Source organism: Phalaenopsis equestris, unplaced genomic scaffold (assembly GCF_001263595.1).
Source record: "Phalaenopsis equestris unplaced genomic scaffold, ASM126359v1 Scaffold000118, whole genome shotgun sequence".
NCBI classification, from domain to species: domain Eukaryota; kingdom Viridiplantae; phylum Streptophyta; class Magnoliopsida; order Asparagales; family Orchidaceae; genus Phalaenopsis; species Phalaenopsis equestris.
The window spans coordinates 161592-181080 of NW_018164560.1; the positions used below are offsets into that span (position 1 = coordinate 161592).

General features: G+C 40.3%; 1 protein-coding gene across 1 annotated transcript in view; it reads right to left on the reverse strand.

Annotated features, from left to right (window-relative positions):
• The window catches only part of LOC110021062 (protein SHOOT GRAVITROPISM 6), a 156878-nt gene that overhangs the window by 40875 nt on the left and 96514 nt on the right, over positions 1-19489 (reverse strand). Inside the window, 11 exon segments of the mRNA XM_020719393.1 lie at positions 7622-7717; positions 7841-7901; positions 7990-8112; positions 8198-8379; positions 9365-9496; positions 9582-9654; positions 9726-9859; positions 9951-10025; positions 10118-10240; positions 10340-10449; positions 10525-10763. Coding sequence (XP_020575052.1) covers positions 7622-7717; positions 7841-7901; positions 7990-8112; positions 8198-8379; positions 9365-9496; positions 9582-9654; positions 9726-9859; positions 9951-10025; positions 10118-10240; positions 10340-10449; positions 10525-10763 — 1348 coding nt within the window.

Below are 19489 nucleotides of genomic sequence, written 5' to 3' on the forward strand. Positions count from 1 at the left end.
CCCTCCCACTATTTCACCTACTATAGATATATATTGTTGTTGTCTACAGTTTTAGTTTTGGTTGATTTCAGGTTTCTGCATCTAGGCATTCTTCTCCCAATTAGGGTTGTCTCTGAAAACAAGTGGCGCTCTGGCTGTATTCTACTTCGAAGTGGTGACTATCTCGACCAACCCTGTGCCTAATCCTCTTCACTTGCTTGTTTCCATCCCTGCGCCTCCATCCTTGATGCTGTGACCGTCGGACAATCCCTCTAATTGCTGCCTCTGCCGACGGCTTTGCCCAACCCCAATGCCATTGCAGCCACCCTATCATAATCCCCTCCTACCGCCACCAACCCCCTCCTTCCCTGCGGATCCAACCACTGGAGCTGACCACCTTGCACACAAACCTATTGCCACCCCACCTTCCTACAATTCCACCAGCCATCACCTTCCCTTCCAGCCACCCTTCCTATTGCTGCAAACCATCAGGCCACCTCCCTCTCGCTGTCTAGCAAAATTTCCCACTATGTCCTCGCCTTAGGGGGCTTGTTTGTGCTTGTGTTCATTATTTCCTATTATAAGAACATTTGTTTGATTTCTTTTGAAGGCTTCAACAATAATATTTTGAATGTGTTTCTCGGGTTAACATCTGTATCGTTTGATATTAGAGCCAGTCTAACCCTTGTCTTATCCTAGAGTTTCCTAACATCTATCTTACCCCTCAACAAAAAATTTTCCTTCCTATACTCAACCACCCCTTCAAAGACCAAAGCTTACTAGTGCCACCACAGAGAACATGCCAAAACCTACCCGAGATGAGATATAACGAGAGATATGCCAGCTTCAACAAAGGCTTGAGAAGATGAATGATGAAACAAGGGGGAGATTACCCTTGATCGAGATCTGAAGTGTCAAAGGGGAGGCAAGGATGAGGTTCTGAATCCGTTCCACAAGGAAGAGAACAATGATGAGGAATACCGACCCCGCCGCTTCAGGATTAGGTGTCAGAGGAGGCCTAGAGAGGAGCCCACATATGGAGAACACAAGGATTTCAATATTAAAGTGGATTTACAAGAGTTTGATGGAGGTATGAATCCAAATGACTTTATCGATTGACTGCAATCTATTGAACGAATATTCAAATATAAGGTGTAATGGATAAGCGGGTGAAATTAGCAGCCATCAAGTTGAAAGGGATTAGTGTGTTCCTCTTTGTGATGGGATAATCTGTAGAGATGGAGGAAAAAGGAAAACACTGATAACAATAACAAGTTTGAAAAGATGAGAAAAGAGAGACAGAGAAAATACCTTCTACCTCATTACCACCAGGACATGTTTCTGAACTCCACCACCTGTAGCAGGGAGACATTCAGTGGAGTTCACAGTACAGTTCAACCAGTTGCAGATGAAGTGTGAGTCTGTCGAGTTAGAGGAACACACTAATCCCAGCCCTCTATTAGCAATGTTATGAAGTTACAACCATACTGGTTATTGGGGGACGTTTAAATACCTAGGGGGTCTGAAGCCCTCTATTAGCAATGTTATGCAGTTACAACCATACTGGTTATTGGGGGACGTTTAAACCTTAGCATTAAAGATGGAAAAACAACAAAAAAATAGAGCAAGCAACAATCTCCATTCAAGCAGTAATCTTCAGTCAGCAGCCACCTAAAACCACAGCGACTAACAAAGGCACCTCTGGCAGAGTTGGCAAGGCAGATCAAAGTGGAAAGAAGCCGAAAAGGAGTAGCTCCTAGAGTGCATTACCTACCAGAAGGTGTTTCAAGTGCCACGACTATAGACACATAACCTTTAGTTATCCCACGAGCCGGGTTGTCACAATCACAAATCAAGACGTCGTTGAAGAGGTTGAGGATGAGAAGTCAGAGGATAGTAATGTAGGGCTGGAAGCAAGTCAGTTCAGCCGACTGGTTCACCCGGTCCCTAGGAGACTTGGTCTAAGCGCATCTGGACCGTGCGACAATTTGGAAGGGCGCACCATTGCCAACCCTTCCCCTTGTCTTTCCTTTCCATTATTTTCTATTTAGAGTTCATATATTGTTGTTTTCTGAGAATTAGGGTTAGTTTTGTTATGGCTGCTATTTTTTGAGCTCGCTTGAAGCCTTCTTCTTCTTCTTCTCCCTGCTAGGGCCACATCCAAAGATGGATCGTGCTACGGTTGTATCCTGCTCCAAGGTGATGTTGTACCCTCCCCTATCATCTTCCCTACCCTTCTCCTCCACTTCCCATAACTCTTGGCTTCCCCTCCTCATCCCAACTACTTTGCCGCCACCTTCTCATACCGCAGCCTTGTTGTCTAGTCTTCCACTCCGCCTACCAGCACTTTATTCTCTCCAAACTGGTCCAGGCCTTACTGTCGAGCTCGCCAACCTGCATCCAGCCGACCCCCTTACAACAATTCTCCATGTTGTCTAGCTCATCCCACTACACCCAACACCCATCATAGCTCATCCCACTACACCCAACAACCCATCACCACCTTCCCTCCAGCTTTCCCTGCCACCCCTATCTCCCAACCCACAAACCAACCACCAACCACAAATCCAATGTACCTAACAGTCCTCAACCACTCCCCTTTTCCCTTGCCAATTGGCCGACGCCACCACCATCCTCGAATCCTCTTCCAGTCATTCGTATTGTAATCCCTTTTCCGTTTGTATCATGTTGTAACCCTAATTCAGTACTAAAATAAATTTTCTTTTTCATTTCTATTGATTTCCTAACTAGTTCCGATATCATTTGTTATCAGAGCTAGCATAACCCTAGTCCTATCCTTAGGCTTCCTAACACCTACCATAAACAAAAAAAATGTATTTCCTACCACCAAATATCCTTTACACTTCCAAAAATCCCAAGTCCTAACTATGCCACAAAAAAGATATATGCTTGAGCATATTCAAGAAGAGATAAGGCAAGAGCTCCAATGCTTTCAACAGATACTTGCGAAGATTTATGAGATGATCCAAGGGAAGGTTAGTCTCGAACGAGATCTGAAGTCGAAGAGGAGAAAGAGAGGAAGATTTGAATCCCTTCCAAAGGGATAATTACAACGATGAAGAAAACAAGCCACGACGTTTCAAAATCCAGTATCAAAGGAGGTCAAGAGAGGGGCATCTGAACCCCTTCCATAGGGAGAATTTCAGAGATGAGATATCATTTAAAAGACACAGAGACTTCGGCATCAAAGTTGATCTACTAGAGTTTCATCAATGTATGGATTCAAGAGATTTTATTGATTGATTGCAATCTGTTGAACGGATATTCGAGTATAAAGATGTGCTAAAGGATAAGAAGGTCAAATTAGTTGGTATCAAGTTGAAGAAAAATGTCTCTTTGTGATGGGAGAGCTTACAGAGCAGGAGAACAAAAGAAGCAACGATATAATTACCAGGTGGGAGAAGATGAAGAAAGCGATACAAAAGAAATACCTCCCACCCATTACTGATATGATATGTTTATAAGGTGCCACCACCTGCAGCAGGACCTATCAGTTGAGGGGTTCACAGAGTAGATTAATCAGTTGTAGATGAGATGTGATTTGGTCGAGTCAGAGGAGCATACCATAGCCTGTTAGCTGAGGGGCTTGATGCCCATTATTAGTAACATGATGCGGTTGCACCCTAATTCGTCACTTGGAGATGTTCAGACTCTTTTCTTAAAGGCGAAAAGATAGCAAAAGCAGAGCAGACAACAGTTAAGCAGACAATAGTTATCCTTCAGGCAACAACCTTCAGGCAAGCAGTCAGCTACAACTACCTTGACGCAGTTATCCTTCAGGCAAGCAGTCAGCTACAACTACCTTGACTGACAAGGTTACCTCGAGAGAACTAGCAAGTCCGGACAAGCGAATGACACTCTGGATTAGAGAGCGAAGAAACAGGAAAAATCTAGCTACAACAATATACTGACTAGGAAGTGTTTCATATGTCACTACGACCACATAGCCTCCAACTGTCCCACGAGTTGGATAGTCACACTCACGGATCAGGGTGCCATGGAGGAAGTTAACAACGAGAAGACAACTGAGGACCAGAGTAAGGTGTATCAGCTTCCACCAGATGAAGGAGAGGCGCTTGTGATTCGACGGATCAAGCAGACGAGAAATCCATAGTGGCTTTGCCACAATATACTCTAAACCTTCCGCACAGTGAATAGAAAGATATACAGTCTCATCATCGACGACAAGAGCAGCAAAAATGTGACATCAACACAGATGGTAGAGAAACTATGACTCACTACTTAGAAGAATCCCCGACTGTACTCACTGACGTGGCTGAAGAAAAAGAATATGATCAACATCAACCAAAGATGCCTAGTAATGTTATCGATTGGGGGCCAACTACACGACCAGGTGTTGTCCCAATAAATATGGGTCACCTTTTGTTGGGAAAACCATTATAGTATAACCGAAAAGTTTAGCAGGAAGGATTCAGAAACATGTATTCTTTGACCAACGATAGGATGCACATCATCCTACTTCCTTCAGCGGAGCCCAAGATCACAGAAGCTCTCACCAGCAGAATAACGTCCGTGGGATCAGTTTTAGTAAATATAAAAGATTAAAAGATTCAGACACCCGCTCTAAACATGAGACAGACACAACAAAGGATAAAAGATGAAAAGATTTCGGTCGTGTATTTTCCTTTTATGTTTGTTTCGTGTTTTATCTCTAATTCAATACTAATAAAACTTTGCTTTTTCGTTTCCGCTGATTTCGTAATTAGTTCCCATGTCATTTAGTATCAGAGCTAGCCTAACCCTAATCCTATCCTGAGATTTTCAAGCATCTGCTATAAACCAAAAAGTTTTTTTCCAATCACCAAATACCCTTTTCCATTTCCGCAAATCCCAAACCATAACCATGCCACCAAGAAGATGTATGCCAGAGCGTACCTGGGAAGAGATACGACGAGAGCTCCATCGCCTTCAATAGAGACTTGCGGTGATTGATAAGATGACCCAAGGGGAGGTTACCCTCAACCGAGATTTGGAGAAAAGAATGGGAGAAAGAGAGGAGGATCTGAATCCCTTCCATAGGGAGAATTTCAACAATGAAGAAGATAGACCACGACATTTTTGAATCCAGTATCAGAGGAGACCAAGAGAGGGGTATCTAAACCCCTTCCATAAAGCAAATTTTAGAGAGGAAATATCATCTAGAAGGCACAGTGTCTTCGATATCAAAGTTGATCTATCAAAATTTAATGGATGTATGGATCCAGAAGACTTTATTAATTGATTGCAATTTGTTGACTAAATCTTTGAGTATAAGGATATGTCAGAGGATAAGAGCGTCAAATTAACTTCTATCAAGTTGAAAAAAGTGTCTTTTTAAGGTGAAAAAAATTATAGAGCCAGAGAAAAAGAGAAAGCAACGGATATGTCAGAGGATAAGAGCGTCAAATTAACTTCTATCAAGTTGAAAAAAGTGTCTTTTTAAGGTGAAAAAAATTATAGAGCCAGAGAAAAAGAGAAAGCAACGATATAATCACCAGGTAGGAGAAGATGATGCAAAAGAAATACCACCCACCCCATTACCGTCAAGATATGCAGCAGAGGGATCTATTAGTCGAAGAGTTCACTCACAGAGCAGATGCGGTATGAGGGATCTATTAGTTGCAGATGCGGTATGATTTGGCCGAGCGAGAGGAACATACCATAGCCTGTTATCTAGAAGACATGAAGCTCGTTATTAGTAACATGGTGCAACTGCATCCTTATTCGTAACTTGGAGATTTTCAAACTCTTGCCTTGAAGGTGAAAAAACATCAGAAGCATAGTAGATCAACCTTCAGGCAACCACCTTTAGGCAAGCAATCACCTACATCTACCCCGACTGATAAGGTTACCTCGGGAGAAAGTACCAAGTGTGGACAAGGGAATGACACTGTCGATCAAAGCACAAAGAAACAGGAGAAAGGTAGCTCCTCCAACACTATACCGACCAAAAAATGTTTCAGATGCCACGACAATGACCACAGCCTCCAACGATCCCACGATTAAGATAGTCGCACTCACGGATCAGGGCGTCGTGAAGGAAGTTAGCAATGAGAAGACAACTGAGAGGCGCTTGTGATTCGACGGATCCTACAGACTAAGGATACAGAGATCCACAGATGGCTTTGACACAACATTTTCTACACCCGTTGCACAGTGAACAAAAAGGTATGTAGTCTCATCATCGACGGCGGGAGCAACAAGAACGTAACATCGATACAGTAGAGAACTTAAGACTCACTACTTAGAAGCATTTCCAACCGTATTGATTGACGTGGCTAAAGGACAATATGGCCAACATCGACCGGAGATGCTTAGTAGAGTTCTCAAATGGGGCTAATTGCAGGATCAGGTGTGGTGTGACATTGTCCCTACGGCTGTATGACACCATTTATTCAGAATACCGTGACAATTTGGCTGGAGAACTTAACAAAAGGGATTCAGAAACATGTATTCTTTCAAAAAGGATGGGGAGCGCATCATCCTACGTCCTTAAACAGAGTTCGAGATCACTAGAGCCCTCACCAACAGAGCAGTGGCTGCGGGACCAACTTTAGTGAAGACAAGCCAACAGAGCAGTGGCTGCGGGACCAACTTTAGTGAAGACAAGTGATGAGAGGATTGAGATACCCGATCTAGACTTGGAACAGAGACGACAAAGGACAATTCAGGATCTCACAATTCAGGATCTCATGGCCAACACTGTACCACCAGTGCCACAGCCGTGAGGGAAGGTCCAGGTTACTCCCACTGCAAATCAGATTGAACCGACCATGTATCACTTTGGAAATATTCAACAAAGCATAAGAGGCACGCAATCCCAGAAGATTGGTCCGAGATGAATGTTAGCTTGCAATTAGAGGCTCTAAATATCAACTGAGATGGATATATCTAAGGAAAAAATTGTAGTTAAAAATTAAGTAAAAAAGGACGTTATGTCCTATCAATTTTACTCTATAATTTACCAGTGAAAGGAATTAGACGTTTGAGAAAAATGATGCTCTAAATATCACCATAAATGAATTGTTTCATTTTATAATGAACCACACTATCAGAGAGCACCAATTATAATATTTCTTTTGTAGTGTCATTTGGTGAAAAGCCACTTCAAGGAACAAAGCTTTACATTGCCACGTTTCCTTCTCGAAAACTCGGTAAAATCTATATTTGACCTGTAAATTTTAGAAAGTTTCCCATTCTAGTTCTCTGATTGTAATCTGGTGTCCACAATAAAGCGTGTCATACATTCTGATTAGCATCAATCATTTGGACACCTTGAGCTTATAATATCTACAAGAATAGAAAACTCTGGACATTATAGGTTTATTTTATGTTCTTCTTCGAGTAAAATATTGTTTAATTCCTGCATATTTTCTATTTTATCTAGCATGCTATCATTCTTCTGATTTTGTGTATTTAGGATTTGCAATAAAATATTAACCAGTCTTATTCCACGTATCATGATGTCTGCGAATGTGCAACTGTAGGTGCATACAGAAACACAAACATGGAAAATGCATGTCTCAATGTGGAACATTGTTTTTATTCATCAAGAATGCCCATATAAGGTCACACAACAAATATTCATTTATTTTCATGGCAGAATCATGTGTGCAGTTACCTCCTTAGGCCTCTTTAGAGAGATGCAGGAAGCAATATCACGAATAACATCAATCCATTTCTCCCTGTCATTATTTTCTCCATGCCTGGCCAATATCTGCATGCTGAAGAGCATTAGCTTGATCCTAACTTTTAACAAAACAATAGGCTAAAATCTCCCAACAATCTCTGATATTCACTTATATGCATAATGAAGACGAATCCAACTTGTATTTATTACCTTGCCCATTTCAAAATCACCAACACAATCACAAAATGAGTGAAAAGCTGTTAATAAAACACTGTAAAATAAAACAGTTAAGAAAAACACGGATAAGAGTTGGTTTAGTCAGTGATAGAAAAGGAGTCAATAAAATCAAAACTAAATACCGCAAATGCTCCAGCTGACCCAGACCAGCCAGGCCATGGCAACTTCCCAGTTGAAGTGTAAGCGCACAAAGGACAGAAGAATAATTTCGTTCCACTGATTTCTTCCCAGTCTTGCCACCCCCTCTATATTGATTCATATTAACACATATTAAGGTCCCATAATAATTTTTTTTCTAAATTGTCCATGTTAATCAAAATTGATTCAAACCTGAAGAATGCCGTCAGGCCTAGTAATGCTGCTAGCAGTAAGTCCCCATCAAGCAGAGAATCAGATGAATGGTTGCTGCTTTCACCCTTTTCTATATCTACTTTAGGGGCAGGAGAACGATCTAGCACAGATATGATGTACTCCAGAAACAGGCTTGAAAGCACCACATGCTGGGAAAATGTCTAACTCAAAAAAATAAAAATAAAAAGGCAACGAAGAAAGGTCAGTGCCAAATAAAAAAATTCCAAGAAAAAGGCTATAAGTTAATGGAATCCGTAGAACATTATACATGCTTCCTGAGATGGAACAACAATGCATCATGAATACCACAGAACTTCTAAACATCATTCAAAATTGGTATGGCCATTGAAGAACTTTTCCAGAAAAAAATTAACTCAAGTAAATAAAACTCATTAGCAATATGGTATACTGGTATTTAATAGCAAGTTAATCTTAATTACTTTAAAAAAAAAAAAAAAACCTTGTAGGTCATTGACACTGTTTTCATCAGATAGTCACCAAGTGATTTTCCATAGATATTTATGTAAGAAATATGTTTTTGTTTTTATGATATTACTGGTTATGTACTTGATTGTTCATGCTTATGCTGTTGATCACTCATAAGTGATAGAAAATTTAATTGATTCTAGATTTTCATTATATTAATTAAACTTACTTACAGGTTGAGTATTGATTATATAAGTAACTTCTTAATAATAAAAATAAGCTTATTGTTCATACCATGAATATTTCTTATTTAGTCTAAATTAAGAATCATAGAAGTTCAGTCTGCCAGAGTATATCATGGCAATATTGAAGTTTCTTGTAGGAGGAAAACAGTGCAAGTAGAAATTTCAGTATTGGGACAACAACACAGCACAACAGTTAAACGATGTGGAAATATAAGTTTGTAATAGAAGCAAGAATAAAAGAGAAGCAAAACGATGTTAAATTAATATGAGAAGGTACGGAAGAGCATCTTTTGATGAAAAAGTATTAAACAAATATATTAAGATAATTGGGAGTGAATGATAAAGAGCAAAGTAAACACTTGGGTAGCGAGCAGTTAAATTAAATATGATGTTATAGATGAAGAGGGGAGAAAACATATTTTTTCCTCAACATAATTCTCAGCAAATTAGCGAAACCTGCTTGAAAGAAACTCACATAGAATGCATCTTGCATTGACCAACCACCTCGAAGCCTTAATACATCTTTTGTGATGATGTCCCGAGCAGAAGTAACCAAGACCTCACTAAAGACAACATGAGAAGTAGTGCACTCTGCCAAACATGATGTCTTCCAATATAAAAAAAAAAAAAATTAGCCCACACCAGCTTTCAATTTTCTTTGAAGTGATAAATTATTAAATAAAGATGAATACCGCTTGAAGGATTTCTTGACGTGAATGCTTATCAGTTACAAATGAAGCAGACAAAAGTAGCGACTGAGTTGTCCTGCAAATAGAAATTTTAAGTTTCCATTTCTCTAAAATAAAAAAGTTTGATGTCAGATTATGATTTACAACCTTGAAACATCAGATTCATTTAACTCACTGCCTCTCATAGTAATGAACTCAATCACAGCTTGAATAGCTCCATCAGCTGATTGTTTGATCTTATCACATATTGCCGATGTACACATATGCAATGAGATAACAAGCTGTTCAAGAAATTACTCTGCACATTGAGCTTACAGTACAGAGAATAAACTAATTAGCGCATAGGAGAAAGGGAAAAATGATGCAGCACACCTCATCTTTTGTTAACAAACCACAAACAGATGTGACAATTCTATTGAAGACTTCTGATTGATCAATGGATTCATCCTGTAAAATTAGAGTTAAAAAAGTTTGAATTCCTCTCTAAGTAACACACAGATACACACACAAATAATGGAAAAACAAAAATTAAATCTTACCCTTCGAAGCATGGAAATTACATCTTCAAGAGAAGACAAGGCATTGTATGATGATTCTAGATCTACATCACACCCAGCTGATAAAGGAAGCGATAGCGCTATGCTGAAAAAAAGACCTAAGATCTACAAAATCACCAAGGCCGAAATGAGAAAGCAAAACCTTTCCCGTTGAGCGAAATATAGCATAAATATTAAAAATTATGAATGAGATCATCCACAAACCTGAACTGCAACTTTTCTAATCTCTGAACTCACATCTGCACACCTTGGTAGATATGTTATAACCCTTTCCCCGAGACTCAAGGAGTCCCGACTTGGCAATGCATACACAGCTGGAAACAAGCAGATTCAACAAGAATTAATTCACATATTATTTGATAAGTCAACGGATCATGTTATGCACTTACATGGCAAAGTCGAGAAGTTTCTTTGCATTGGCCTTTCAATTTGTGCATTGTGGATGCAGCTGGAATGACACCCAAGTCCACATATTCCGCCAGAAAAAAGAGTCCGGAACTTGAGAAGCAATTCATGCACAGTATGACAGCCTCTTCTTCTCTGATGCTCTACAGCAGACAAAATATATACATCTATCTGTCTAAGAATATGCAGGAGCTGTTCTGCTCGACTCCTACCATCTTCACCACTAGAAAATAAAATCATAAGATGGAGAAAAAAATAATAAAATTAAAACTACAAAATGAAAGAAACCAAACTTGAAGCAGTTACCGGTACCCAAGAAAAAAACAAATAAACAGTGAAGGAAAAAGTGAAATGAAAAGCATTACAAACCGACAATATTAATTCGTCCGCACTTTGCATGTTGTAATATAGGGCCAGAGATTAAGCACAGTATGCTTTTAAGGAGTGCATATAAAAGTTGGAGGGACATGGAGGGGCTGTCGGCTGGCCAGTTCAATGGGGGAGCAGATCACAGGAGAACCCGTGACAGAAAGGTTGGAGGAGAAGGTGACGAGAAAACTGGGCAGTGGAGTACGCAATTGGAAAAGAGAGTTTTGGGGTTGCAGGCGACAACAAGGAGTGTAGCTGGAGCGTTACCATTCTGAATTAAATCTAACATCTGAATAACTCCCATAAATCTTCCCGATGTGTCACAAAAGAGCCTTATTCTAGCATGTGAAACCTTCCTCAGTAAGGGTAACTCAGGGATGAGTCTCTACATCTGAAAGATCTGAATTTCTCTTATCTAGGCTTATTCTGTGTCTGACATCGGCTCTACAAACTCATGACCCATTAGGACATCCTGGATCAGTCCCGTTGATGCTCCTCTCGACGGCTGCAAAATGTAAGCTCAAGGCACTACAATTTCATAGTCTACTGGAATACCCATTATATCAGAGTCAATACTTTGTCCGTATGTATTTTCATGCATAACACCTAAACATTAACATTTACATGTTGAATTGCTTTTATAAGTTCCTTAAGTTCCTCCTCTACCTATTTTATTAACACAGAAGAAAAGAACAATAACTTGAGAGAATATTAACTGCAGCAAATTCCTCCTCTAGCTGCTTTTCCCATCCAGCCAAATCGACACAATCGAGAGATCGACAGAGGTGATCGAGGCTGAGAGTGTAAGGGGTGTGAACTATGCGATCGGGCAGTGAGGATGTACTGCTTATCAGATTAGACAAGCTTGTGTTGGGAGCTATGCGATTGGCCAAATTTCTCCTAGCAAGGCACCCGCGCGGAGCCGAACTGTTAGAGAAGAGGAATGAATGGAGAGAAGACGAACGAGCGAACGAAGGGGCAACTGGGTAAAACGGAGTCGCTAAACGCGGGCAGCAGATTCGACCCCACGGCCCGCCTTTTGCGAAATTCCTCCCTACGGCGGCAGCGAAGTTGCTCTGCCGCTCCCCCAAATAGCAGATCTCGACGGTGGGGTACCGCGAAGCTGTCCAACCACGCCCCAAACATACCCTTAATGAGCCAAGCATGAGTTGTTTGCGAACAAGACCTGGAGTCATCTTTAAGTGCCTTAGAATTCAGAAGACTGCTTCTAAATGATCTTCATTAGGATCATTCATATTTCGGCATACTGTACCCACAAAAATAGCAATCTTAGGTCTTGTATGTGACATAAATAAGTTTACCCATAAGTCTTTGATACCTCCCTATTTCAACTGGAGTCATCTTCTTTTGATGCTCGTCGATTAGGATCCATAAGAGTATCTATTAGTTTTCATCCCAACGTTTCCTTCAATAGGTCAAGTTATATTTTTTCTTGGATATAACAATGACGCAAGGCTCCCTGGGGGTTGAATTGGACGCCGCTCCCCCAAATAGTAGATCTCGACGGTGGGGTACCGCAAAGCTGTCCAACCACGCCCCCAAACATACCCTTAATGAGCCAAGCATGAGTTGTTTGCGAACAAGACCTGGAGTCATCTTTAAGTGCCTTAGAATTCAGAAGACTGCTTCTAAATGATCTTCATTAGGATCATTCATATTTCGGCATACTGTACCCACAAAAATAGCAATCTTAGGTCTTGTATGTGACAAATAAATAAGTTTACCCATAAGTCTTTGATACCTCCCTATTTCAACTGGAGTCATCTTCTTTTGATGCTCGTCGATTAAGATCCATAAGAGTATCTATTAGTTTGCATCCCAACGTTTCCTTCAATAGGTCAAGATATATTTTTTCTTGGATATGACAATGACGCAAGGCTCCCTGGGGGTTGAATTGGACGGTGAATAGATAAACTAGTGCAGACAATAGACTACAGAGCCGATCGACTCTTGTTTATATATATATATATAATATGTCATAAGGGTCCAGTTTTATTTTCAGATTTTTCTGTCATCGACATCTTTTTTCCCTTATTCGGGTTGTATCCGAGGACAGGTAGTACGGTTGTATCCTGCTCTGAGGTGGCGACTACCTCCACATATTCCCTTGCTCTACCCTGCAATTGCACGCTGCTATACTTCCAACACACCCCCCAACCGATTCTGTCATCTTTGTACCGCCTTCCTCAAGTCATCTGTAATGAATTGTTATCCAACCACTCCTACCTGTATCGCCACTCCCTCCAACCGCCTATTGCCCGTTGTCCAGCCACACCCCTGCCTCCCTTTGCTGCCTTCAACCCTCCTTACCAACCTCAATCCCCTATTTCCACAAATCCAGCCGCAGCCCACTCCCAACTTCCTCACCCTACGGTGTTTTTGTTGCTTGTGTTGTTATTTTCCTAATGTCAAGAATCGTAACCCTTTTCTATTTTCAACAGTAATATTTGCATTTATGTTTGAATTTGGAGTTAACTCCGACATCAACTAGTATAAGAGCTAGCCTAATCCTATTCATATACTAGAGTTTCATAGCATCTGCATACCCAAACCATCTCCACTCCAGAATTTTCTTTCTTATTCCCCCAAACCCTAACCAAGCCAACAAGCAAACATACACCAGAACTTACCTAGGAAGAGATGCAGTGAGAGATCTATTGGCTTCAGTAGGGTTGCAAAGATTTATGATGTAATCGAGGGAAAAATTATCCTCAATCCTGACATAGAAAGTCAATGAGTAAGGGAAGATGATTTGAATCCTTTCCATAGTGAGGACTTCAATGATGATAAAATAGGGCCCAATGCTTCAGAATTCATTATCAAAGGAGGCCGAGAGAAGAGGCGTCATATGGAGTACACAGTGATTTCAGAATAAAAGTGGACCTACCAGAGTTCAATTGAGGTATGAATCCAGACAATTTCATGGAATGACTACAGTTAGTTGAGAAAATCTTAGAGTAGAAGAAAGTGCCAGAAGATAAGAGGGATTTCAGAATAAAAGTGGACCTACCAGAGTTCGATTGAGGTATGAATCCAGACAATTTCATGGAATGGCTATAGTTAGTTGAGAGGATCTTAGAGTAGAAGAAAGTGCCAGAAGATAAGAGGGTGAAGCTTACAACCATCAAAATGAAAAAGTGTGCCTCCTTAGTGGAAAAATTTGCAAAAGCAAAGAAAAAGAGGATAGTGACAAGATTAGTTGGTGGGAGAAGATGAGAAAGAAAATGCAGAGAAAATACCTTCCATCAAAATATATTTTTGAGATTTCATCACCTACAGTAGTGAAACCTATAAATGGAGGAATTCATGACATAATTTTGATAAATTACAGATGAAGTGTGAATTGGTCGAGCCATAGAAACACACCAAAGCCAGATATTTGGGAGTCTAAGCCCGCTATCAACAAAATTATGCAACTACAGACCTATTGTACACTAGGAGATGTCCATATCTTAGCCTTAAAGATTGCAAGACAACAAAAACAAAACAGGTAATAGCCCTCCATAGACAACTACCTATAGACGTAGCGACCAACAAAGGTACGTCTGGAGTTGGGTAGATCGGACAGGAAAATGACAAGACAGAGTTAAGTGAAAAGAAACCAGAAAAGAGTAATTCATCCTATATGGTGTATGCCAAAAGATATTTTAGGTTCCACGGCTAAGGACATAGCCTCCAGCTGTCCCACAAGCCGAATTGTTTCATTTACAAAGCAAGGCATCATCAAGGAGGTGGAGGAAGAGGAAGCATAAGAGGAGAAGGAGTAGAAAGTTCAGCTCTAGGGAGATGAGAGAGAGACACTAGTCATAAGGAGAGTCCTACAGACTGAGTCGGAGAAGGATCATTCATAGTCGAGGCATAGTTTTTTTTCGCACCAAGTGAACAATGAAGGAAATAGCCTGTAATCTGATTATTGATGTTGGGAGCTGCGAGAATGTAGTATCCACTCTGATGGTGAAGATAGTGGGGTTGGTCACACAAAATCATTCTCAATCCTACACTCTTACCTGATTGAAAAAGGGGAACGATATACGCGTGGATCAACAGTGCTTGGTTGAGTTTTCTATAGAAAATTAGCTACAAGAGCATGTGTGGTGCGACGTGGTACCTATAGATGATTTCCATATTGGAGATAAGGGTAGCTCGACCGCAAGACCCAACACGAAGAATTCAAGAAAACTTAATCATTCAAAAAGAATGTAAGGCGCAACATTCTTTTGCCCGTCAAGGATGCAAGAGTGGACATCATAGAGATGGTAGTCCTGGCAGTCACATTCATGCAATTAGTAATAAAGTGTCAAGTGGCAATGGATTTGTTCCTACTAGAGAAAACTAAGGAGGTTGAGATACCGATGCCCTACAACTACTACTAGGTGACTTTCAAGACGTGATGATTGACAATATTCTAGAGGGATTGCAGCCACTGAGAGACATTCAACACTCCATATATATCATACCCAAATCAATACTACCAAATCAGCCCACCTATAAACTGAAACATGCAAAGTACGCGGAACTATAGCGACAGGTACATGAACCTGTCGCAAGGGGTTTGGTCAAAGAGAGTTCCAGCTCGTGTGATGTCCCTGCCTTGATGGTACCCAAAAAAGATGGATTGTGAATGATGTGCATTGACTGCTTGGTCATGAACAAGATTATTATAAAGTAGAGATTCCCCATACCCCGACTGAGTGATCTTTTGGATCAGTTGCATGGAGCTCTTGTCTTCTCCAAGGTCAACTTACGCAGCGAGTACCACAAGAACCGGATGAGTGGAAGACTGCCTTCAAGTTCCGGGATGGATTACATGAGTGGATAATCATGTCCTTTTGATTGTTTAATGTGCTTGTTCCAACCTCACATCATGAAGTTGGCGGTGGTGCACTTCGATGATATTCAGGAATACAATAGGTCTTAGGAGGAGCACATATAGCACTTGAGGACGATCTTCAAGATTTTGCAATCAAAGGAGCTATACGCCCATCCAAAGAAGTGACAATTCCTGACATTGCAGATATGATTTTTAGACTATCTCGTGTCTAGTGCATACATTAAGATGGATCCCACAAAGATCGAGGCCATATTAAGCTGAGCAACAAATCAATTTTTTATCAAATTGAGGCAATTTTTGGGGTTGGCGTCATTCTGCAGGCGATTCATCAAAAGCTTTAATACCATAACCGTTCCTCTGATAAAGCATTTGAAAAGGGAAAAGTTCTGGTGGACGGATGTAGCTCCGACCGGTTTCAATACAATGAAGAAGAAGGAAACTTTGGCATCAATATTGGCATTATCGAACTTCAATCAGTTATTTGGGGTGAGTGTGAAGCTTCCAATGTAAGGATTGGAGCAATACTAAGCTAAGGAAGCCACCCTATAGCATTCTTTAGTAAGAAAACTAGTTTTTAGCATCAATATTGGCATTATCGAACTTCAATCAGTTGTTTGGGGTGAGTGTGAAGCTTCCAATGTGGGGATTGGAGCAATACTAAGCTAAGGAAGCCACCCTATAGCATTCTTTAGTAAGAAAACTAGTCTAGAAGAAAATATTCGACATATGATAAAGATTTCTATGTGATTTTGAGAGCTCTCTTAATCACTAAAGTCATTGCTTATTGACGAGCGATTTCACTTTATTCATAGATCACGAGGGTTTGAATTTCTTGAACAGTCAAAACAAACTCATAGGCCGACACGTGCCTTTGTTGGAGTTATCAGCGTCATTATAATTCATGCTTAAGCACAAGGTAGGAAGTCGAAATTAACCGACACGTGCCTTTGTTGGAGTTATTAGCGTCATTATAATTCATGCTTAAGCACAAGGTAGGAAGTCGAAATTAAGTTACAGATTCACTAAGCCATCATCATTTGCTGCTCACTTCTATGTGCGCTCGAGTCATGACCTTTGAAGAAGTGAATGAGTTGTACAAAATAGACACAATTTCAAAGAGATCTGGCAAAAATGTCGGGAGAAGCCTACTTAGCAGTATCATAGTACCGATGGTTTCTGTTCAATATATAAAAAAATTGTGTACCCTTAGATGTTCGCTAGTCCATTATTTAAGAAAGCTACAGTAGAGGACTGATAAGACACTTAAGCTAGGGATAAGACTCGCATTCACGAGAGAACAAAATTTTTTTGCCCCGATTAACAATAGATGTGGAGCAGCACATCATGCAATGCATAATTTGTCATGTGGCCAAACTAAAAAGCAGAATACATAACTGTACACACCATTATCTGTACCGGAGGCCCCGTGGGTGGATGTTAGCATGGATTTTATGATAGGCTTCCGAGAACACAACAAAACAAGGATTATGTGTAGTTGTGGTGAATAGATTCTCGAAAATGGTGCATTTCGTATGCTGGCACTGGAAACTAGATGGATTGAATGTCATTGATTTGTACTTTAGAGAAGTCGCGAGACAACACGACATACCTAGGACCATTACTTTCAATAGAAATGTCAAGTTCCCACGCCACTTCTGGAGGACACTATGGGGAAGCTTTGTACAAAGATTCAATTTTGTTTAGTAGCTCACCCTCAGATAGGCAGGCAGGCGGAGCTGGAAAAAATAAATCTATTAAAACTTCTGAAGTGCTTCCTTTGAGATTGTGTATGGGAGCAATCCCCTCACTTCACTTCACTTGGTACCACTCCTTACGATATCAGAGATTAGTGAAGATGTTGACAAAAGGGTGCAAGAGATTCAAAAGTTACACGAGAACATGGGAAAGAAGATCACCAATTAGAACAAGTACAAAGTACAGACAAAAAAGAAAAATAAAAAAAGATGACTTTCGAGAAAGGGACCTAGTGTGAATCCAGGTGAAGAAAGAATGGTTTCTAGTGAGAGCATTTGGGAAGCTCAAGCACTGAGATGATGGACCTTTCAGGATCCTCAAGAAGTTGAACGACAACGCTGATAAGATTGACCTAATAGAGACAACAATATTTCTGCTACTTTTAATGTGGAGGTTTGGCTACGCGCTAGAAGGACCAGAAGCTTCAATGAATGAGGTTGAAGCTCCCCCAGCCCCAAAGACTGATGTGGGGCTCCTTGGGGGTTGAACAGACTGGGGAATGGCTGAATTGATTCAGCCAAGGGACTACAGGGTCGACCGACTCTTGTTTTTGGGCTAGGGTTGCCGCCCAAGGGGTGGGATCTCCCCCTCCTAGTTATCTACTCTCTCTCTATGTGTGTGTATCTATATCTATATTAAAGCTATTTTCATTGTCAACTTTAGAGTGTTTTGGTAAGTGGTTGGGAAAACCCTTTAAGAGTGAGTTGTTTTTAAATAGTTGTAATTCTAGACTGGGGACATATCCCAACATATCCTTCCTGTACTTCTTTTTGTGATTAACATGTAGGGAACCTTATATTGTTCCTTCTACCTATATATATATATATATATATATTGATTAAAAGAGCATCTCGTGGCTTCTTACGCGTTAATCATAAAAAAGTTACAATATTTGGGGTGGGATAGTGGATCCCCATCTAGAAACAAAACAAACATGAAGACCTAGGGATTCCACTATCCGCATTACAATACCATGCAAAATAAAACAAAAGGTATATGTGATAAACCAAAATGTATACCAGCAAAAAGAGTATACTCAAAACGTACATGTATAACAAACCCCAAAACTAAAAAGAAATTGAACAAATTTAAAATGTAGAAAGCTAATTTCCAGTTGACTCCACCGATTATGTGTAACCAGCATCCAAGACACCCGTCCAACAACCATGTGAAAATCAAAGGGTATTCAACCAGAAAACATAGATAGGGGACAGCATCTCAATAGCGAACATATGGGGCCTCCAGATCATTTTTAATAAATTTATGCAAGAAAGAGGGAGGGGTGTTTCCAATAATAGCATTTTGCACCCTCCATTTGGCCAACCAATTAGCAGATTGGTTCCCTTATCTATAAATGAAAGAAAAAGAAATACTTAAATGATGGCTATCAATTATGATCCTTATTCTTTTCAACAAGACATTGATATACCAAAGAGGTTTAACTTTTGCCAAAAGTATATTAAGCAGGGTTTCAAAGTCAATTTCCAACACAATGTCATTTAATTGTAAAGCAATAACCACATGAAGCGCAGCAAGCACAACAGAAGTCTCAGCCTCAAGAGAGGAGGTAGCAAAACAAGGGGAGGCAAAATAAGCTATACATCTTCCATGCACATCACTTATAATTCCACCCATACCCGTATATGCATTAGAAAAGCTCCCATCGACATTAATTTTAAACCAACCATGAGGGGGTGGTGCCCATTTAATCAAAATGAGTTTCCTACCCTTAGCCACAGTAGGAGTAACATCATGTCTAGAGAAGAACTTCCATGTCTTATTGAAATAAGCAATCGCTAAGATGTAAGTGGTAGAGGGGGTGTATCCAGTCGCTTCATATTTATGATTGTTTCTTGCCATCCATATGAACCATAAAACAATTACCGGTAAACAGTTCCAAACCCTTCCAAATTTTCATAGCAGTTTTAAAGTTCAGATTAGCAGTCAAGTGTATCCCAAAAAAGCACCCAATA